This window comes from Balaenoptera ricei, chromosome 16 (genome assembly GCF_028023285.1).
Source record: "Balaenoptera ricei isolate mBalRic1 chromosome 16, mBalRic1.hap2, whole genome shotgun sequence".
NCBI classification, from domain to species: Eukaryota; Metazoa; Chordata; class Mammalia; order Artiodactyla; family Balaenopteridae; genus Balaenoptera; species Balaenoptera ricei.
In genome coordinates this window covers 32,080,853-32,103,398 of record NC_082654.1, presented here as the reverse complement: position 1 = coordinate 32,103,398, position 22,546 = coordinate 32,080,853, and the positions used below count along the sequence as shown (strand labels likewise).

At 41.4% G+C, this 22,546-nt stretch overlaps 1 protein-coding gene across 1 annotated transcript in view; it reads left to right on the top strand.

Moving 5' to 3' along the window:
• Nucleotides 1-219: 219 nt before the first annotated feature.
• The window catches only part of DNTT (DNA nucleotidylexotransferase), a 36,149-nt gene continuing 13,822 nt past the window's right edge, over nt 220-22,546 (top strand). The window contains exons 1-7 of the mRNA XM_059899875.1: nt 220-440; nt 11,970-12,144; nt 12,848-12,976; nt 14,248-14,418; nt 15,505-15,576; nt 16,791-16,914; nt 22,023-22,155. Coding sequence (XP_059755858.1) covers nt 238-440; nt 11,970-12,144; nt 12,848-12,976; nt 14,248-14,418; nt 15,505-15,576; nt 16,791-16,914; nt 22,023-22,155 — 1,007 coding nt within the window. The 5' untranslated portion in view covers nt 220-237. The remainder of the gene's footprint in view (nt 441-11,969; nt 12,145-12,847; nt 12,977-14,247; nt 14,419-15,504; nt 15,577-16,790; nt 16,915-22,022; nt 22,156-22,546) is intronic.

Below are 22,546 nucleotides of genomic sequence, written 5' to 3'. Positions count from 1 at the left end.
GAGATTATGCATAGGAAGGCAAAAGTTAATTTACCATTTCCATTATCATCTCTGTACTGGACAAATGAACAGAGGTAGCAATTCCCCATGGATCTTCAGCAGGAAGTCATGAACAGGGCAGAGCCCCGTGAGGTGGTGAGATGACATCAGGGCTCCTTATGAAGGAGGGGCAGGCTCTCCCTCACTTCTGGAGACACCACTTGATGGCACAGCCAGAGGCAGCAGCAGCCTCTTCCCATGGATCCACTGCACGTGGGCCCCTCGGGCCCTCGGAAGAAGAGACCCAGGCAGGTGGGTGCCTCGATGGCCTCCCCTTCTTATGACATCAAGTTTCGAGATTTGGTCCTCTTCATTTTGGAGAAGAAAATGGGAACCACCCGCAGAACCTTCCTCATGGAGCTGGCTCGAAGGAAAGGATTCAGGGTTGAGAATGAGCTCAGGTAAGACATCACGGATTTCAGTTTGTGAATAAGCAGGGCTTCTTTGGAACCCAAGGAACCCGTGTTTTCCTCCACCTACAGAAGAGGTGACGCTCCCGCTGGGAGAACAGGTATGAAATTAAAGAACAAATTTGAGGCAATTAGTTAAGGGAAATAAGATGAGTGGGGATTTGATGCAATTATATTGAAACCAGTTGGCACCAAAAGATAAGGTAATTTTTTTTTTTTTTTTTTGCCTTTCACTATTATGAGATGAGGTATCTAGGGATGATCAACAGAAACCTAGTTGGGAAGTTCAATGATGAAACCATTTGGGTTTGTTCTTGACCAAATTAAGCTAAAGCACCACTGAGTTCAATCAATAACTGTCAGCTGCTTGGAAGCAAAAAGAGTGGTTTGATTGCTTGGCCCTTGAGCTGTACATCTGACTGTGCTGAGGTGGGTAGTGTCTGTGATGGGCTAGGATGAGTTACTAGCTGGCTCACCATAGGCACCTAAATGTGGCTTTGATCATGCTTTTCTAAACAGCAGTCTGAGTGGGATTTGTAGAGAGAGGGATGCTGGTTAAAGATTCAGGTGCAGCTCTGTCCAGGGGTGATGGACACCACGCTGAGAGTGATGAGCTCAGAGCCCAGAAAAGAAGGCAGTTGAACCAAGCGTGTGGGGCACCTCAACTGGTTCACTCACAAACCCACTCACATCCCAGCATCGGCCTTGCTCTTTTTCTAACAGTTACGTAAACTTTTCACTGGTCTCAAACAAAACAAAATCCAGACACAAATGGTATTAGAACCTTGGCATAAATAGTTCCAAACAGAATTGCCAGAGGGCTTGTAATGAATAAAGAATGATAATTAATGCAATTGGCTGGCTTTGATTGCCCAAGGAATAGGTTGACCACATTTTTTTTTTCAGGAAAATCTATAAGAATTCTGTGTGAAAATACATTTTTACTTTGAAGATAGTCTTTGATGTTAAAAAATAAAACTGACAAGCATTTCCTGATGAAGTGTCAGTTTCAAATTGCTAGAGAAACATATGTCAAAAGTCAATAATCAGATATGATAATTTTCACAATACCCATAATTCATATGAAGAGTCAATCTCATAGAAACATTTTATTTATTTATTTTTTACTGAAGTGCCCCATTCAGAAATTCCTGAGTTTCCCATGGTCTCCCTCACCCGATTTCTCTTTACATGGTCTCCTTCCCCCAACTCCTGCCTCTTTTTTCCTTTTTAACCCCTATCTCATTTGGGATGTTAAGCTCAAAATCTCATTGAAACATCCCTTCCACAAAATCATAGATGTCATCCAATTGCTGAGTCTGCCTTATTTAACAGACTTACATAAAATATTGGAATCAGGAGGGGGAAAGATGACATAGGTAAGTGGCTAAAAACCGAAATTGAAAAAAAGGAAACTGAAAAAGTAGAAATTAGAAGCCTTAGCAAATATGGAACTGCTTTTTGTGGTAAAGAAATTTGGCAAGGGCCAGACAGGAAGGTGAGAGCCAGATGGTCAAGGGATCACTTACATAGAAAGCTCTCTGTTGAAATGTCCACACTTCCAGCAAGAGCTGGCTAGTTTAGTTACAGGCACAGCTACGAATATGCACACGGTGGCTGAGGCAGGTACTAGGAGAGACGCTGGGAGGCAAGCTTCTTCTTTTGACAAAAGAGCCCAACAGGCAGCTTTGCTGCCAGGGACCGAGCCCAGCTGCTCAGGCGACAGAGGAAACTGGCGCACGGTGAGCCAACTGCTGCTGTGATATGACGGTGGCAAAGTTCCCAGGCTGGCTGCTCAGAAGACACATTAAATACAAATGTGTTCTATGGCACAAAAATAAACCACAAGAAGTAGAAGTCCTAGCTCTCAAACGGAATTTCCATACATAGTTATATAGACTTTAACTGGAAAAGACAATGGAAATTATTGTAGGGGAAAATCTCTAGATAAGAAATCTAGAGACCTCAAATTCTGGCTCTGACCCTTCCCAGCCATGTGATGTGGGGCAAGACCCCCCTCTTCTCTCTGACCTTAGTTTCCTGATAAATGGTCTAGTTCATCTGATGTGATACCACATGTGATGATGGATGTCAATGTACTTGGATAAATTAAAACAGTTATACAAATGTAAAGTGTGGTTGTTTTCTTGTTACTTAGCTGAATCCATTGACCTTTACAGTAAAACCCTAAAGAGAGTGCTCTCTCTCCACACTCTGAACTAGATCAAATGACATAAATAAATAGAACAAAGAAAGGAAGGAAACCCATCCAATCGGCTATTTTGTAGGGAAAGGGGTAGTAGGGAGAGATTAGGTAGTAGGCGGAGGAGGTCGTAGGGAGACATTATAGCTGCTTTTATGCTCTGTGTTTTCCAAATGTTTTTACAATAAATGTATATCTTTAAAATGAAAATAAAGGAAGTTGTTTTCTAAAAGAAAGGATACTTCTCAATAAGAACAGCTAGATCTCTCCTTTTGATATATAGGATTCAGAGAAAGAGGAGCTAAAAAAAAAAAATGCTCTGAAAATAGACAGTAATCTCCATAGTTTCTAACACATTCTTTGGCTGCCAGGAGGATTAAATTTGAGGAAAAATCTGATTCCCACTTTACCTGGACCTGAACACACAGCTTAGAAATGGTGTACCTGAATGCATAGAACTATCTGGAACTATTTAAATTTCTAGCATATGTGCACTGTATCTTTATATTTGGATTGGACTTCATTAATATTTATGTTATATTGCACAAGACATGCTATTCCATGTGCCATAGGAAGCTGGTTCTTAAAATATAAATCAGGAGAGGTGTCAAGATCTTTGAGGCATTTGTGCACATTCATTAAAAAGGTTTCTGAATTTTATTCCATGGCCAACATCCTAAATTTTAGAGCAGCTTCATACTATTCGAGCTACTCTAGCTGGGACAAGCTAGAGAAGGATCAGAATCTAGTGTTTGTCACATTCTTCTTTTATCCTTGATTCCAGTACTTTGAGCTATTTTAAAACTTTATCTGCATCAACCCTCCTCTATGAACATATTAGCTAAGCCTACCATCTATGTCTTGACCTAAATCATTGATGTTGAAGAAGAAAGAGCTGGGTAGGAAGGGTGGATCTCCATGGTTACATCGCCCAGCAGATTAACACTTGCTGAGTTCCACTGTTCAAGCTGTAGAAACCCATCAGAGGATACTTTTGCCCTTCCTGGACCTGCATAATTTGTCTACAAGGGTACCTTTGGAAGGCATTGTTTTTACTGAAAGCAAGATATACCATCATGGCATCACATATAAAGGGTTCTGTTAGTACCCACTCTGCACAATATTTGTCAGGTTCTGGAGACAAAAAATAGGAGAAGACTTGAACCCTGCAAGCAAAGAGTTTAAAATCAGACAGGGGAGTCAGGAACTGTGCCTTTGTTGTCACCTAGCATGAAAGGGTAGCATAATGTATTTTCCAAGTATGTACTCGTCTTCCTCTTTTTTAAAAAATTAGCATTTTCCTACCCAACACTTCGAGCCTTCTTGTGTCATTTTGGTTTCCATCCATTCACTATGTAACTTTTGAAATGTGCCTTCTGCCTCACTCAGTATCCCACAACTATCGTCTTCAAAGAATTTCCTGGTAGTCAAATCCGTGGTTTTTCACCTGAATGTTGATAAAGACTCTTTCCTTGACTAAACTCTAGCGTGGCTTCTAGCAGCTTAAGGCCATGTCCCTAGGATTGTACCCCTGGCCCAGCCTTAAAATGCCTGCCTGAGAAAGCTCAAGGTTACCAGGAGAATTTACTATTTGTTCCAGCCAAAACCCGGCAATAGGCAGATAGACCCCTGAACCCCCTCTTAGAGCAGTTACTTTAGAAACCTTGCCATTATAAACCCTTTCTCTGCCCCTTTGAGATGTAAATCTTCCAACCACCCAGAACTGTCTTCTCAAGGACCTGAGAGCAAACATCCAAGGAGATAATTCTCACCCCCGGTCTCTGCGGGAAGGTAAAGGCCTAACTTCAGTGGGCCCCTTGCTCTAACTTGCACCACTGCCTCCTGTCACAAAGACTCCAGACGTTTTCTCCTCTGAATAAGCAGCAATTAGCAAATCCAGGTGGCCAAGTCACAAGGACCAACCCCCTTAATGCCTCTCTGTGCCTTTCCCACACTCCAGCCTTTACAAGGTCTCCTGACTTCTGTTCCCTCAAAGTTGAGTTCCATTCATGCTGGACCCTCTTCCCTATTGCAATAGTTATTACTGAATAAAATCTATTCTTACTGCTTTCAGTAGTGTCCAGCTCTGTTTATCTTTGACAATGTCTGATCACTTCAAATTTGTGGTATCTCAAATAAAAATATTAAAAGTCTTTGTTTGCAAAATAAACTGAACACCAGATGAAAGAGCTGTTACCTGCTCTAGAAAATACGATGTTGAACTGGTCCATCTCTAGGCCTCTTCTAGGTCCAATGTCCAAACACATCTTCACTGGCTTCTCTTTATGGTTTTTTCTCACTCTTTCTCCCCCAACCTTGAATGGCTCCTCCCTGCACCTCTCTGCATCTAAGACCTAAACCCCTGGAAGCCTTCCTAGAGGAAGAAACTTCCTCCGTGGACACAGGTGTGATCCATGGCCTAGGGTTGGCCCCCGGCTCTTCCACTTGGGTTTGCTCCTGATCTCATCCAGTTACCCCTCCCTGACTTCACAAGGGCAAGGGCGTCATCTGGGCCATTGTGTAGACCTCATCTTCATACCCTTGACAATTTTCTTACACAGAGTAGGCTTCAGGAAATATTTGCTCAAAGAATGATTTATCTGGTGAATATGAAACCAACCAAAAGAACTTATGATTACCAAGAGTAATTTTTGTCACTAAATTTTTTTTTTCTAATTTTTTTTTTCTACAATGCACCTGTATTACCTTTGTAATCAGCAAAGTAATGAAGACTTTATTTTTCTGAGTTCAAGCGCATGCAATGTAAAAATCAGTCCTGCTCTGGTCCAAAGTATTTTATATTTCAAAATTTGTGGACTTTAAATTAATGAAAATGTTCACAGTCTCATTTACTGTGGGTCAAAAAATAAAGGCAAGACCCTCTCAGTCTTAAGTATATCAAGGGCTGGAAATAGAAACTTGGCTTTACTGGTGCTAGTAAGAGTGTGCGATAAAACCAAATAAAACTACCTTGATTTTTTGGTGTCAGGGATTCTGAAACAGATCAGTTGCTAGGGAAATTGGCAAGAGGATTTTTTTAAACTGTGAATGTCTCTGCTCAACTATAAATAACAATTTAAAGTTATTGTTTACAAACTAAGTCCTATGTCAGATGGAAAGAATTAAGAAATTAACAGATACAAACTACTATACATAAAATAGGTAAGCAACAAGGATTTACTGTATAGCACAGGGAATTATATTCAATATCTTGTAATAACCTATAATAGAATATAATCTGAAAAAAATAACTGAATCACTGCTGTACACCTGAAACTAACACAATACTGTAAATCAGCTATACTTTAATTAAAAAAAAAAAAAAAAGAATGCCCTCTCCAGGGAAAGAAAAGAGTTTTAAAGACAAAGAAAAAAGGAGGTGGCCATCCATGAGGACTGCAGGAATGAGCTTGGGGTGTCAGTCTGGCTCCTGGCAAAGAAGGATGGCTGCCTCTTTCCTCATGGAGAGTTCTTCTAATTGTATCAAGAGGCAGGACCAACTGGGGAAAGAAAGACAGAAAGATCAGGGATACTGGTATCTGAGAAAAAAAATCGGAACTGAGATTTGTGAGTTAACCTTTCAGTTTAGAGCTTTCTGGACATCTGAGGGCCACATTCATGATTCTTATAATATCTTTTTACCATATGTATTATTATATATCTAATGTGTTTCTTTTAATTGCCCCTAAACGGAATCATTGTAATTTAGCCCTATCTTAAGGAATAATAATCATAAAAACCATGGGTCTGATATACATAATTTAAACATATAGATTTAATAAACATATAAACTTTTGAAATGTTCAGTTATGTACTGCCTAAAATTATCTCATGTGCCTGCAGAGAAATGAGTACCATGTGGGGAAACATTGCTGTAATTAAGCCCCAAGTCCAGCATGGGGATCAGATCTAAGCTGGGGCAGGTAAAGAGCGATCTTTCTCTATAGCACCGTTTCACAAGGTGGAGTTCTTGGGCTGTGAGGTGGTTTTGAAATATGGTGGCCCCCATGGAGTGCCAGGGACTATTTTCCCTATCCTTGCATTGGGGGGCGGTGCTGGTGTACCCGATAGGGTACAGCAGAAGTGACACTATGTGGCTTTGGGGGCTAGCTCATAAAAGGCCCTGAGGCTTCTGCTGTTCCTTGGACCCCAGAGCCTCAGGTAAGAAGTTTGAGTTCCCCCTGAGAGAGACCACTTAAAGGTGCTCAGGTCGATCGATGCTGCTGAGCCCAGCCTCCCAGCCACCCTCACCAAGGTGCCAGACACGCAGGCTGTGTGGGACATCAGTACCTCCATCAGCTGTATATGGAACAGAAGGATGGCCCAGCTGAGCTGCCTAAATTCCTGACCCACAAAATTGCGAGACGTAACAAAACTGTTCATTTTCAAAGCCATTACATTTTGGGATTGTTGGTTGTGCACCAACTAGATAACTAGAACTGACTGATTATGTCAGAATCACCAAGGGAGCTTGTGAAAATCCATATTTCTGGGCTCTAGGTGAGATTTACTGAATCTGAATCTCTGGTAATAAGGCTCAGGCATCTGAATTTTAGTCCACCTTCCTGTGTGTCTCTAGTAGACACTAGAATTTTAGAAACTTTCCTTTAGAGCTATAGATTAATCAATTCATTCTACTAGTGGGCTCTCTATTGACCATTACTATAAATCTGGCCATGAGCTGGGCGCCAGGCATGATTATAACCATGCAGATTATAACACTGTCCCTGCCCTTAGGGATGCGAAGGATCAAGTCAAGCACATTTCAGTTCAGCACCAGTTGAAGAAGAGGACCCTGCATGGTTTTCCCCGTGGGAAGCTGAAGGACAAATCCTAGTTCAGGATTACTGTAATTGGTTCACAGCCTCCCAGACCTAGTCCAAGGCACTATTAATTGGTCATGGCTAAGAAACTAGATGCACTTAAAGAATGGAATCCACTGATATTTCAGGAACAGCCATCTCAGCACTGCCTTGGGGTCTTTAGAAAAGATTGAAGATGGCTGCCTGAGGCTCGCTGCCACCTTTTATCATACGAAGAAAGCCCAGGTCTTTGGGGCCAAGGCAGAGACTACCTCAGCCCCAATCCCAGGTTGATTTGCCCTTGAAAATGACATTCATGTGTATTTATTTTCATGTGTATGAATTTTCCTTTAAGTAGAATGAAATTCTACTTAAATGAAATTCATGTGTATGAATTTCCCTTTAAGTAGAAAAGTGATGAAAGATGGTTCATGACAGAAAATGGGAAAATACAGAAAAATGCTTAAAACAAACAAAACCTCGCACAGGGGTGTAACCACAGTCTAGCAGAACGTTAAGAGATTGCTCGAGCCATGAACACCTGGGTTTGAATATTGGCTTCATGTAACCTCTGCAGGCTTGGTTTTCTCATTTGAAATTTTATTGCCCACCTCATAAGACTCTTGGGCGGATTGAGTAAGAATATATCCGTGCGTGTGTGTGCGCGTGTGTGTGCGCGTGTGTGTGTGCGCGCGCATGCGCGTATTGTTATTCTTGCTGATTGTCTGGAATGTTTCTCTCTAGTCTTTTTCTTTCGTATATACCAGTATTTAATTGTTTGTTGATTGTTTTACAGCACCCTTCCCCCACATCCCTAGGCATTCTGAATGTCTCTGTTAGAGGCAGGGCTGAGTCCAGAGATATCCTAGGTGAGAGATGGTGTGGAGGAGCAGGGGGTGGTAAGTGTGGCTGGTGAGGGACCTGAATTTGGAAGAGGAGCCCCGGGGGTTCCTCCTGAGCACATCTATCTCCCTCGGAAGTTTAGGCAAAACCCAGAGCTCTGGGAGCCTGACATCCCCTCTGTGACTTCTCCATCCTGGTGTGTAGCCATAGCAACTGTTCTTTCAGACTTTCTGGGACAGTCCTTATTGTAGCCCATATTATACTGGACATAAAACATCAAAACATGAATCCTATGTGACAGAAGCAGGGAGAGAGTGTCTAACAGTGTCATGTAGGAAGTGTTAGTCCATCTCTATTTCTGCACTTCGGAGAGAATCTTCCTCGTGATGATGATGATGGTGGTGGTGATGATGATGATACTCATCCTGATGGTGTTCCTTTTGAGAAAAGGAATTGCTCTCGCCAGAGCCATGAAATTAAGCACAAAGTCACAGAGGGGCAGCTCAGTGTGGTCTAGCACACAGGTTTTATTTTATTTTATTTTTTTGGCCGTGCCACACAGGATCTTAGTTCCCCTACCAAGGATCGAACCCGCACCCCATGCAGTGGAAGCATGGAGTCTTAACCATCGGACCACCAGGGAAGTCCCCCAGTACAGAGATTTTAGATTAAAACAGACCTCAGATCAAATTTCAGCTCCACCAATTATTAGCTGGGTGAATTTTTAATGTCTCTCAAAAGCTCTCTTTTCTTATTTTTAGATGGGGATAATCATACCTATCTCATAGTGTTATTGACAATTAATGAGGTAGTGTATGAAATGTGCCTACCATGGTTCTGGCACATGGTAATATTCAAATATTATTAGTCTTTTCAATACTGGAGTCTTCATAGCAGAGAGAAAACCACTGTATCAGCAAATGGCTGCCACAACACAGCAGTAAGACATTGGTAGCAGAACATACCAGACGGGGTGATCCTTCTTGGTAATACTATCTGCTAAGGGCTCAGAACAGAAAGTGAACAAATGCTTTATTGTGGCGGTCTGGAACCGAACTTGCAAGATCTCTAAGATATGACTGTACTGTGATGATGTTAAAGTTCCTAATGCTGACTTTCAAGCTCTTACTTTGTGGGAACGAGTGACAAACAGTACTGAACTCTGAATAGCACAATGTAAATGTTTGTTTGATTTTTTGTTTTTGTATGTGCTTTATTGTTGTTGTTGTTTTGTTTTGTTTGCTAGTTGCTTAATGAGCAGCGGTTGGAAGTCTAAATCAGAGTCTTCCTTCATATGATGTATAGCCTATATTCACAAATATGCTGATATGAATTCAGTAAGAGACGAATGTGGTCCCCATCCAATAGGGTGAGCTCAGATATCCCCACTGGGGGATGATGGTACAAGAGTGGATGGTGAAGGGTCTAAATTTGGACGCTGAGCCCCAGAGCTCCTCCTCAGCACAGCCTGCTCCCTCTGAGGTTTAGACAAAACCCTATTTATAATAATAAGAATAACTATTATAATAAATAATGTAATAGTAAAATTTCCCTTCAAAGGGCAGAAATATAGAAGGAATAATACTTACTATGTAGTCCTGTTAATTCTTTCATTGTTCAAGTCTTGACATAAACAATCTTTCAAGAAGTTTACCATAAATAATCTTTGGAATTATATGGAGCTGGAATAGGGAAGCAGCTAGCCGTCTTCCCTCATCCCCTGTAAAAGGTTGTTTTACCCTGACTTATTTCTGCCTGGGCCTGCTGCACATTCTGCCATCCAGATGGTCTCAGCTCTGATCTCCAGCCATCCTTCCAATGCAGCATGCCAGAAATAAACTTCAATTCCACTCCCCCACCCCTTCCCCCAAAGAGATGCGACTTCCTAAATCCCTATTTTTACCAAAAGTGATAATACTTGAGTGTGATAGATATGCTGGAGTCATATTTGAGTCTATTCTCCACACCATCTTTTATAGGCGATGCCAGCTGTCCGTCATATGTCTTCTTTGCCTTCCTTTCTAGAGCTATAGGAACCAGAGTGGGGTTAAAGTCATCTTATATCTGGTCCAGTGATTTGTCTTCCTAAGTAGCTCCCCACCTTTCCCCAACCCATGACTCGCCCTTCCAAATCATTGTGTGTAACAGATTAGTCTTTTAAAATAACACGACAACGCTATCCATGTCCTGCTCACAAAAGCCTTCAGTGGCTCCATAATCCCACAAAACAAGATCCAACTTCTTCAACCAGGCTTCCAAGACCCTCTGTAATGCGGTACTCAGACACAGCTACAACTACTTCCCAACATGAATTCTTCGCTCCAGTACAGGCCATTCTCCTTCCTTTCCTCTGAACCTTTTCTTCCAGGAGGACCAAAAGTTCTGTCTACCAGGTACCTTATCCCTCCCATCCACCCAGACAGGGCACAAATCCTGCTTTTCCACAAAGCCATCCACCTCTCCCAGCCCACACCAAATTCTTTTCCCTCTCTGTGTACCATTTGCAGATCCTGCCCATGTCTTGTGTCTTATCATAACATACTGTTAACATAAGATACTGATGCCCAGAGACTTCCCTTTTCTTCTTTGGTACCCATCACCACCACAAGAAACCTAGGGCTGCACATATAACAGTGAACCAAAAGATACCCAGTGAATCCAAGAGTCAGTCAAGAAAAGGAGAAGGAGAAAGAAGAAGTCAAGCAAGAGAAGTGGGAAAAAGAAGAGAAAATCTATTTTTTTCTCTTAGATACCTAAGTACGCTATTTTCTATTGTTATTTCCCAGATTCATAGACTATTTGAACTGAAGGAGCCTTAAAAATTATTAGTTCCAATGATATAATGCTGACTGTGAAGACTTCTTAAAAACTAGAAATAACATACTTGACCCAGAAAAGACAGTCAAAAAGGATAAATATCATTTACCAGCTGTGTGACCTTCAGGATGTCCTTAACCTCTCTGTTCTTCAGTTTCCTCATTTTTGAAGTGTGACTAGTATGACATTTACTTGAGGAGCTATGTGAGTATTAAATGAGATAATGTATGTAAAGTACTTGGACAGTGCTGAAAAACATTGTAAGTGCTCAGTACTTACTAGGGAAAAGATACAGGGTCATACGTCACAGGGTTGTGCTTTGAAAAACATGTAAAACAATATTTCTCAAAGGCTGGTCACCTCCTATTAATGGGTTGTGAGATCAATTTAGTGGGATGTTATAAGCATATCGACATCTACATCTATCTCTATTTGGGGTGATGATATAAAATGTGTTTCTAACTGTGGGTCACAAATAAGTTTGAAAGGCACTGGGTTAAAGCCCTCTACAAATAAAAAGGAAGTGGCACATCAAAGCCACAGGCAGAGTGCAAGGTGCTAATTTAAGAACGATTTTACCCTCCATCCTCTCTGGACCTTGGTTTTCCATCGACACCACAATCTTACTAATGTTTTCTTAATTTTTCTTGCATCTGATATGTAACGTAGACCACTGTTGTTACACTAATTTAAGTAGAATTCCCTTGCATGGAGGCCTATTTCTCCGTGCCTATGGTCAGGTCTACTGTGCGTCTTTCTCCATCAGATGGAATGCTTTGAAACACCTCAGGGAAAGAGGAGAGCTTCTCATTTCAAAAGTCCCTTCAGCTGGTAACTTTGTCTTGCATTCTGCAGTGATTCTGTCACCCACATTGTGGCAGAAAACAACTCTGGTTCAGAGGTTCTTGACTGGCTTCAGGTACAGAACGTAAGAGCCAGCTCACAGCTAGAACTCCTCGACGTCTCCTGGCTGATAGAAAGTATGGGAGCAGGAAAACCAGTGGAGATTACAGGAAAACACCAGCTTGTTGTAAGTGTCACGAATGTGATTTTCATTGCCTTTTGCTTATGATAAGAACATGGGCTGTAGAATCAACAGACCTGAGTTAAACCCCAGGTTCTCTGCTTACTCCCTGTGTGACTTTGGCCAAGTCACTTAGCTTTTCTGAGCTTCAGTTTCTTCCTCTACATTATAAGAACAATAGTGCCTGCCTATCTTGTAAGATGGTTATGAGGATTAGAATAACACACATGTAAAGTGCTTAAGACAGAGCCTGATTTATATATGCACTTAATAAATGGTAGCTATTTTTACAAACAAGTCTATACACAAATATTTCAAAATATTGAAGTCTTGATGTCTAGCAGTCAGAAAAGTAGAAGGTTCTTATTTTTTTTCTTACTGTGATCATTCATAAAGAAAAAAATAAAGTTAAGCTCTTAATTCCACACCCATCACCAACGGACCATAACTACATAAGTTCACAGAAAAGAAAAATGATATTTAATTGGTAGTTTTTTTTCATGTTATTTTTTCAGATTGCAAAAATAATACATGTTAATTATAGCAAATTCAAATATTAGAGATGCATATAACATAAAATTTGAGCCTCCTATAATTTTATTCTCTTTCCAGAGACAATTGCCATCAAACTGCCTTTTTCTTCATACACATCTATTATTATTACCACTATTATTTGTTATTTAAAATGGATGCTTATGCATTTGTTTAGGTGAGAACAGACTATTCAGCTACTCCCAACCCAGGCTTCCAGAAGACTCCACCACTTGCTGTAAAAAAGATCTCTCAGTACGCGTGTCAGAGAAGAACCACTTTAAACAACTGGAACCACATATTCACGGTAATGGAGATTTACAACAACACCTAGAGCAAATGCAGGGCTTTCTGCTTCTTTCCATGAATCTCCAAATTAAGTTATGAATATTCCTGAAAATCTAGGAATGTTTTTCACACTCTTACCCACTCCCCTAACCTGATCTCTGGTTCCTCTTTCTGTCAAGAATGGTTCTCCTTTTGTCATGGAAATAGACAAATATATTCAGAGCACATTCTTTAGAGACAGTAGGTTACTATTTATCGGGAGTTGTCGTTAATAGACGCAAAAGTTATCAAAGGCAAATATTCTGAAAAAACAAATATGTACTGTAATTAGTCCACTACACAGTAAGAGCAAATTACATAGAAATAGCAATTGTGCATAAACAGCTTTTGCTGGGAAGCCAGAGGATTGAGAGTCAGCAGACCTGGATTCAGCCTCTCTGATGTTAACTAGCTGGGGCAAGTCAATTCCTCTCTCTGAGCCTCAGTTTCCTCATCTGCTCAAAAAGGAATTAGCTAGATCATCTCTAAATTCAGCCCTGAAGTTCAATAATTATGTTTCAAATGACCCGAACAAGCCTATAACTGCTTGTCCTCCAGCCTAGAGTCAGTAGTCAGATAGATAAAACTTGCATTAGTATATCAAATACAAAACTTCTCCTTTCTAGTCTCCTAGCCCCACGTGTGCAAGGAGCACCAGGAAATTGTAGCTACTGGGCACACTGAGCATCATGCCACACAGCTGCAGCTGCTTCCTCCTCTGCCAGAAATGCAAACGTGCCCTACCTTAAATAACCCCCTACCTTAAATAACCCTGCTTGTGGGTTTGTGCCACTTATGATTATACCCATTCATTCAACAAGCCTATGCTAAGTGCTGACTATATTTCACGTATGAGATAAGAGATGGGGCTTCCCAGTGATCAAGACAGAATCCTGGTCACAGGCTGGTAGGAAAGTCAGCCAAGAGGGAAGGATCATGCCAAGTAACAACTAGGAAGATGCAGTGAGCACAATATCATTTTATAGCTATATCACTCCTGAATATCTAATGGCAGAGAACTCAAAGTTTCCTTACAAAGCACTCTGTGGCCTGTCCTTTCAACTCAATTCCGCTCATCCACCAAGGGAGGGGTGCAAAAGTACAGGACACCCAATCCTGATCTTTGAGGAAATAGTCACGAGGTGTTCTAATACTTAACAGAGAGCAAGAGGTGTTTGCAAGTGACTGCTGGCTCGGGGGCTAGGGGCTAGGAAACAGACTGTGTTTTGCTCATCTGGTTTTATTCTTCAGGATGCCTTTGAGGTATTGGCTGAAAATTATGAGTTTAAAGAAAATGAAGTCTCTTGTCTGGAATTTATGAGAGCAGCTTCTGTACTTAAATCTCTGCCTTTCACAATCATCAGTATGAAGGATACAGAAGGAATTCCCTGCCTGGGGGACAAAGTGAAGTATGTCATAGAGGTAAGGGTGAAAGGTGATTCGTCCCAACTCCTGATAGGTAGGGAGGGAAGGAGGGAGAGAGAGAGATGCAGTTAATGGATTTTCCTGTTAACTATATAGATGTGGTATTCATGACTTATTTTCCTTTTTCTCTAATATATATTATATAGATATATATATTATATAACATCTATATTACATAGATAGATAGATACACATATATACATGTGTAACTCACACTCCAATATTTTCTCTCCTGGAGCTATGTGGGGTCAGCTAGTGGGAAAATAACTCTCCCATATTATTAATCACAGTGAAAGACTCTAGTGACCTAAAAGCTCAATGGGAGAGGAGGCTATGACTTCGAACACAGGCTGTGTGAAGAACCTCACTTCCACTCAGGGGACATTGCCCTCCAGAATGGTGGTGGGGGTGATGGGCAGTGGAGCTGATTCTGCATCTCTACCTGTATATTCTAAGAAGAGAGCCAGGGATGAGTAGTTATTTATATAATGATGTTTAAGGATTCCCCAGCAAGGCAAATTGGTCATCCAAGAGTAAGTTTCAATATAGTCAAGCTCAAGGTAAATTATTCAAGGGAAATAATCCCAACTCTATTTAGAGGATGTTGGGTGGCTCTGAGCTAGACATCATAAGGGCTTGAACCCGGATTAGCTTTTCAGTGGGTCCAAAATTAACTGGCTCAGATGAAAAGTCCTCTTGTTTCAGCTAGTTTATATTCATTGAAAAGAAAACTCAGATGAAAAGTCCTCTTGTTTCAGCTAGTTTATATTCATTGAAAAGAAAACTATCTCAAATATTTAGACACACCTTTGTCAGTGAATCTTTTGGTTTGGTGCTCTGTAGATTTGGACCCTAATCATTCTGTACCTTCCTCCTTGAGGATTGTAAAGGGGTCCTTGGAAATATAATAACCTGAGATTTTTCAAGCAGGAAATGTCTTGTTTTCTCCAGATCAGCTAAGGAAATATCCTGTATACAACAGGTGTATTTCATGAAAAATTAAGCTACTAGATCTGGGGATTTGAAAATCTTAGACTGCAGTTAACATCACTAATGTAATATATTTTTCAACTGTTCATGCAGGAAATTATTGAAGATGGAGAAAGTTCTGAAGTTAAAGCTGTGTTAAACGATGAACGATATCAGTCCTTCAAAGTACGTGATTTTTATATGTATTTATCAAAAATGGTTTTTCAGTTAATCCTATTACTTATTCTAAGTGGTTGTGTTAGTCAGCTTGGGATACCATCACAAAATGTCGCAGACTGAGTGATTTAAGCAACAAATATTTATTTTCTCACAGTTAGAGCCTGGAAATCTGAGATTGGGGTGCCAGCGTGGTTGGGCTCTGGTTAGGACTCTCTTCCTGGTTTGCAGATGGCCTCCTTCTCAATGTGCCCTCACATGACACAGAGAGAGAGCAAACTCTCTGGTGTCTCTTCTTATAAAGGCACTAATCCCATCATGAGGACCCACCTCATGACCTCATCTAAACCTAATTACCTCCCAAAAGCCCCATCTCCAGATACCATCACACTGGAGGTTAGGATTTCAACATACGAATTTGGGAGGAGGGGGCACAATTCAGTCCATAGCAGTGGTCTAGGAAGCAGATGCCTAAATAAATATGGGTGCTTGGGCTTATTGCCATGCTACGGTGAGACACAAATGACCTTACCTCCCAAGGGTCTGTCACTCCTGGGTACACTAAGACTGTGAGACAAAACAAACCTGTTCTTTAAGAAACCTGCTCCTCACTGAATCCTTGTCTGCTTTGAAGCAGGGTTTGTTACCACCCAATGTTCCCTACCTTGGAGTTGCAGGGGCCAGAGACTTCCACCTACCAATCCCTTGGGTTCAGAAGTGATGCTCAGGCTAAACTGTGGTCGAGGGCAGAAGGCCAGGCTCAGAGGGCAGATAGACTGGGTTGAGTCTGGGCTCTGACACTTACCAGTTGTGTGATGGTGGAGAATTTATGCAACCTACACGTGCATCCCTCTTTAAATTGTGAGGATGAATACGCATGAGTGTGTGTAAGGCACTCTTGGCAAAGGGTTGAGTACAGATACCTGTTGTCACACATTGACAGTGCAGGCAATCCTTATTGGATATCTGGAAGCCCTCGGCAGCGCCAGAAGCTGGCTCCGCACTTCTGCTTCATTTAGTAATAACATATGTCAGGAAGGGACCCTGCTGAAATAGAAATGCCTCTGAAAAATTACCATTGCCCACCTGCTTGTCATATTCGGGAGAAACTAGGTCAGAGATTTGTTTACACCTTTTCTTAATCGCTTGACCTTGAAAAGTATCATTTCATTGACATAATGATTGTTTTAGAAACTAAAGGCATGCCTTTCCCTTTGTTTCAGCTCTTTACTTCTGTATTTGGAGTGGGATTGAAGACGTCTGAGAAATGGTTCAGGATGGGGTTCAGATCTCTGAGTAAAATAAGGTCGGACAAAACCTTGAAATTCACAAGAATGCAGAAAGCAGGTGAATTGTCTCTCCTAAAAAAATCTCATGTTGTTGCCATGGGCTGGTCAGGTTGTGGAAGGGATCTGTCTGCTGTACTTCATACGTCAACTCCAGTCTTGGTGAGCTGGTCTCTTGTTTGGCCTCTTTTCATGCTATGGCTAAAAGCCCAAGCTTTTGGAATCAGACAGACCTGGATCCAAATCCTGGCTCTGGCACTCTCCAGTCGTGTGATCTTGAGAAAGTTAGTTAAAATCTTTGAGCCTTCGTTACCTCATCTATAAAAGGGAGGTAACATCGGTACGTAAGTGGGGAATAGATCAGATCTTACAGGCAAAGCGCTTAGCCTGGCACAGAGCAAATATACCCTGCATGAAGGCTGTTGTCATTCCTTTATCCCACTGTCAAACCTGGTTGCACCATTGATCTAGTTCTTACTGAACTGACCCTTCCAGATATTTGGGTCCTGGCTGGGTAAGAGGTATGGGTGAGGAATCCAAGAGAGAAAGTTGACTTGGAGGGTTGGGGAGTAAAGAATATTTGAATGAATTAGAGCTGTTGGTTGGTACAAATATGGATCTGCTTTAGAAACTGTAAGACACAAGGACATAGAAGGGAAATGGTGGAAATCTAGACAGGGGTTTATCTACCCAACCAAGACTCCTTAACCCAGAAGAGTGTAGAGACAGGCATCTGAAAGTCTGGCAGGGCCTCACGGAGGTTGAAGGTGGCTTGGTCACTTCTATTTATGGAGGGTCCTGGTATATTTTTTTCAATCAAGAAATGTCAAAAAACAGGGTCAAAAATTGTGTGATTTAAATGTTCATTTTTAATATGCAATAGAAATACAGTATAACTGGGATTTGAAAGAAAGTCACAGCCACAGTTCTGAGCACTATAGCTTCTGAGTTACAAAGAATGAGGACGTCATCAACATTTTTAATCATATGAAAGTAAGGGAATCTTCTACAAGAGGAGACCAGAAAGAAAAGAAAAAAGAAAACAGCTATCTTCTGTTTAAGTGATGAAAAGAAACAAGCAAGAGGAGAGGAAGAAATCAATTCTTGGTGGTTCACATCAATGCTACCATAGAATTCCCCAACTTCATAAAGTTGCTAGCCTCCAAAAAATTGCTAATAAGCTTTATAAGATGCCACATAGGAACTAAAAGGGCCTAAGGAAAAAAAAAGACCCATATTCATATTCTGGGCTTCTGAAAGTGCACACTTAATAAGCGTGATGTACACCAGCTCTAGAGATGCCATAGAAATATATACATAAGTATTAAAATATACATAAGTATGAAACATGGCTCAGAATGATAGTAAAGGCTGTCAACACTTAGAGAGAAAGTGGGAGGCAAAGCCGTGTTTCCCTTAGATGAAAACCTTTATCAACGGACACCGAATGCTCTTGGGATCCAAGTAGCTCCCAAGTCCCCAGCTTTGTAAACTGGATTTTTCTCTTCCTATTTGGGTTCTTCCAGACAGATGAATGAAGCAGCTATTACTCTCTCAATCCATCAGTGATGGCCATCCGACTATTTAATGCTTTTGTTTTATGTAGAACTCGAGGAATGCCTTCCTATCATACTTATAGCTGAAAAACCCAGGCTTTATGTATCCCTTGTGGCAGCGCTACAATGAATGGACTTGTCAATGGGAATAGTTTAGCATTTTGCCAAGGGTAAGCTAACTGAACATGTTGAAAGTACGATTCAGGGGTGAAACCCTGTTTCAGTTTTACTTAAAATCATACTTGGTTTTAATTCCCTGAGGCTTGAGGATTCACATGCCACATTGGTTTCTGAAATATAACAGCACACACATAACACTGTACAGGGTAATAAGTTTCTTGTAATAAGTTCACCTCCCTACCATACCCAAAAGGAAAGCCAATTAAGTTGCTTTCATGGGTGTCAACAAATTATTAAACTATCTCCATGTTCGTTCCTGATACCTGCATATGTCCTTAAAGAAATTGTTGTTAATCATGACTTTTGGTTTAGGTACATCCTGAACAAGCACAGGAGTTTTATGGTTACCAAATGAGTTGTACTGTGAATATCAGCCATGATGAAATTTTTGTATCAAAAAAGAGCCAAATGGAGCATTGTTGTTCATTTTTTTTCACATTTATACATTATTTGTTTAATTTTATTAAATTGATTTTTTAAAATATGGTAAGAACACAACATGAGATCTACCCTCTTAGCAATTTTTCTTCCATTGGTATCATAATTTATTTACCCATTTCCTGTTGATGGACATTAGAATTATTTCCAGTTTTTGGCTATGAACATTCTTGTACCTGTGGATATATGTCCTCATTTCTCTTGTGCATACACCTAGGAGTGAAATTGCTGGGTCAGAGGCTGGATAGCTATTGATTTAGCTCTGTCAGACACCCCACCAGCACTGTGTCAGATACATAAAATGCAAATATCTTCTCCCAGTTGGTAGCGTGTTTCTTCATTGCTTGATAATGTCCTTCGATGAATATACGTTCTTATATTCAATGAAATCCAAATTATCAATCTTTTCATTATAGTTAGTGCCCCCGCACCCCTGCTCTGTTTCAGAGATGTTTGCTTACCCTCAAGAACATAAAGATATTTTCCTGTTTTCCTTCAGAACCCTGATTCTTTTTAACTTTTGCACGGAAGTCTATGATCCACATCACATTTACTAATGAATTTTTGAGTGTGCAGTAGAGTACTGTTAATGGAGTATTGTGTGGCAGGCACAACGATGCACAGCAGATCTCTGCTGAAACTTTGTACCCGTTGCACAGCAACCCCCTGAAAGCATTGCTTTTTAAATCAAATGCTCCACACACAAAAATGGCCATATTGCAATAAAAATGTGGCTTTATTTTATTTTATTATTTTTAGCATCTTTATTGGAGTATAATTGCTTTACAATGGTGTGCTAGTTTCTGCTTTATAACAAAGTGAATCAGCTATACATATACATATATCCTCATATCCCCTCCCTCTTGAGTCTCCCTCCCACCCTCCCTATCCCACCCCTCTAGGTGGTCACAAAACACCGAGCTGATCTCCCTGTGCTTGTGGCTTTATTTTTAAAAAAGAGAGAGTTTTAGGATTGATATAAAAAACAATAGTGTTCCACAAGCTGTGTGATTTTGTACTGGGCACAGTTTATAGATGTATTAGTGTGAACATTATCTTCTCTTGGTCCTGCCATTATGATTCTGCAACTGTCCTTATTTAGAGATAACATGGGAAGTTTGAATTTGAGAATTTTGTGACCGTGATGTTCTAGCCAAATGGCCTTCCTGCCTCCTCCCTCCCGTGATCCTGGAGGTGAGAAGGACCAACATGGTGGCTCCACATCTTTCCAGAGAGCAGTGATGGGTGAAACTGCTAGGAGGTAGACTTAAGCTCATGAAAATAAAGAACTTTTGACGCTTCCCCCCATTTTGTTTTTGGTGAGAACAAGTAGGATCTACTTTCTTAGCAAATTTCAAGTATACCACAGAGTACTGTTAACTATAGTCACCATGCTGTACATTAGATTTCCAGAACTTATTCATCCCACCTATCTGAAACTTTGTGCCCTTTGACAAACATCTCTCCACTGCCCCAACCCTCCAGCCCCTAGTAACTGCTATTCTACTCTCTGCTTCTAAGAGACATTTTTTAGATTCCACATATAAGTGACATCATGCAATACCTGTCTTTCTGTGTCTGATTTATTTCACTTAGCATAATGCCCCCAGTTCATTCACATTGTTGTGAATGACAATATTGCCTTCTTTTTTAAGGCTGAATAATATTCCATTGTATGCTAATTAGCTCGATTGTGGTAACCATTTCACAATGTGTACATATATCAAAACCTCATGTTGTACACCTTAAATTTAAACAATTTTGGTCAATTATACCTCAATAAAGCTGAGGGAAAAAAGAGAAAGAACTGCCCTCAAAAGACCTTACAATTAGGAAATGGGCAGCTTCTGGAGGTATCAAAGCCTCCCATTATTAGAAAGATTCAGGCAGAGTTGGAATGCCTCCCTCTTGTGGACCCTAGGGAAGAGAGCAGTGCCTTGTATGGAAGGATAACTAGATGGCCCTCAGGCTCTATGGATCTCTCCTGCACCCTGCTCCCCTCCCCTCCTCCGCTTCATCCCAATTCTTGGAGATAAGGCTCCCATCTCCTTTACTACTCTGCTCCACACCTCCCTCTGTGGGTCTGTGGGGTTAACCAAGTCATTAGAACAACTCTTCATCATGACCACTCTGTCTGAGCTTTCGTTTATTCGTGATGGTCAGACAAAGAAGCAATAAGCCAGACCACCAGAGACATTTTCCAACTCTCCTCAGATGCAAATCTACCCTCTTCCTATTTTTTTTTTTAATAAATTTACTTATTTATTTATTTTTGGCTGCGTTGGGTCTTCGTTGCTGCATGCAGGCTTTTCTCTAGTTGTGGTGAGCAGGGGCTACTCTTTGCTGTGGTGCGTGGGCTTCTCATTGCGGTGGCTTCTCTTGTTGTGGAGCACGGGCTCTAGGCGCGTGGGCTTCAGTAGTTGTGGCTTGCGGGCTCTAGAGCGCAGGCTCAGTAGTTGTGGCGCTCAGGCTTAGTTGCTCCACAGCATGTGGGATCTTCCCAGACCAGGGCTTAAACCCGTGTCCCCTGTATTGGCAGGCGTATTCTCAACTACTGCGCCAACAGGGAAGCCCCCCACCTTCCTATTCTTGACTTCAATTCTTTAATTCATCTATAACCGTGCAACCCCAAATCTTCCCACCCCAAATCTTTATGCATTATCTTTTTAAAATAATAGGGCACAGCTTATTGATCAGGAGGGCTGGTTCTTCAATAGGAAGTCAGATTTGAACAGCTTGGTTCTAGGATATGAAATATTGCCTCTTCCTTAGTCAGGAAATTTTAAGTCTCTCAGTCAGAAAGCAAAGAGCCATTGTTAACACAAAAAATTCACAACCAAGAGAACGCAGATCACTTGGTCTCTGTGGAACAGTTTGGCGTTGATGTCTGTGGTCATGTTAGCTCTATGTGGGGACGAATCCCCCCTCACTGAGGGCTGGTCATTTCACACGAGACATGTCCCTTTCTCCATTGACCTGTCCAATGGCCTCTCAGGATTCCTCTATTATGAAGACCTTGTCAGCCGTGTGACCAGGGCCGAAGCAGAGGCAGTCAGTGTGCTGGTTAAAGAGGCCGTCTGGGCATTTATGCCTGATGCCTTCGTCACCATGACAGGAGGATTCCGGAGGTAAATAATGATGACAGCTGCTTTTACCTCCCCTGCTCTAACACCTTCAGTGGCTCCCCATGCTCAGGAGTTTTGGCACTAGAGGCCTTCGGGGGTCTGGCGCCAGCTTCTCTCTGCAGCCTCATCTCCTGCACCTCATGTTTCACTCCAGCAACCCCAAGTGGCTTGTCATTCTCAGCACACACAGAGCACTTTCTCGCCTCTGTGACTTTGCTCCGTCCCACCTTTCTGCTTGGGCTTGTTTTCCTCAACTCATCAGCTGGCTCACTTCTCCTCATCCTTTAAGCTTCAATTCAGATGCCACCTCCCCCAGAAAGCCTCCCTTGACTCCCTCCTCCCCATGCTGGGCGAGGCACCCCTCCTCAGTTCTCCCTGGACAGCTGTCAAGTAA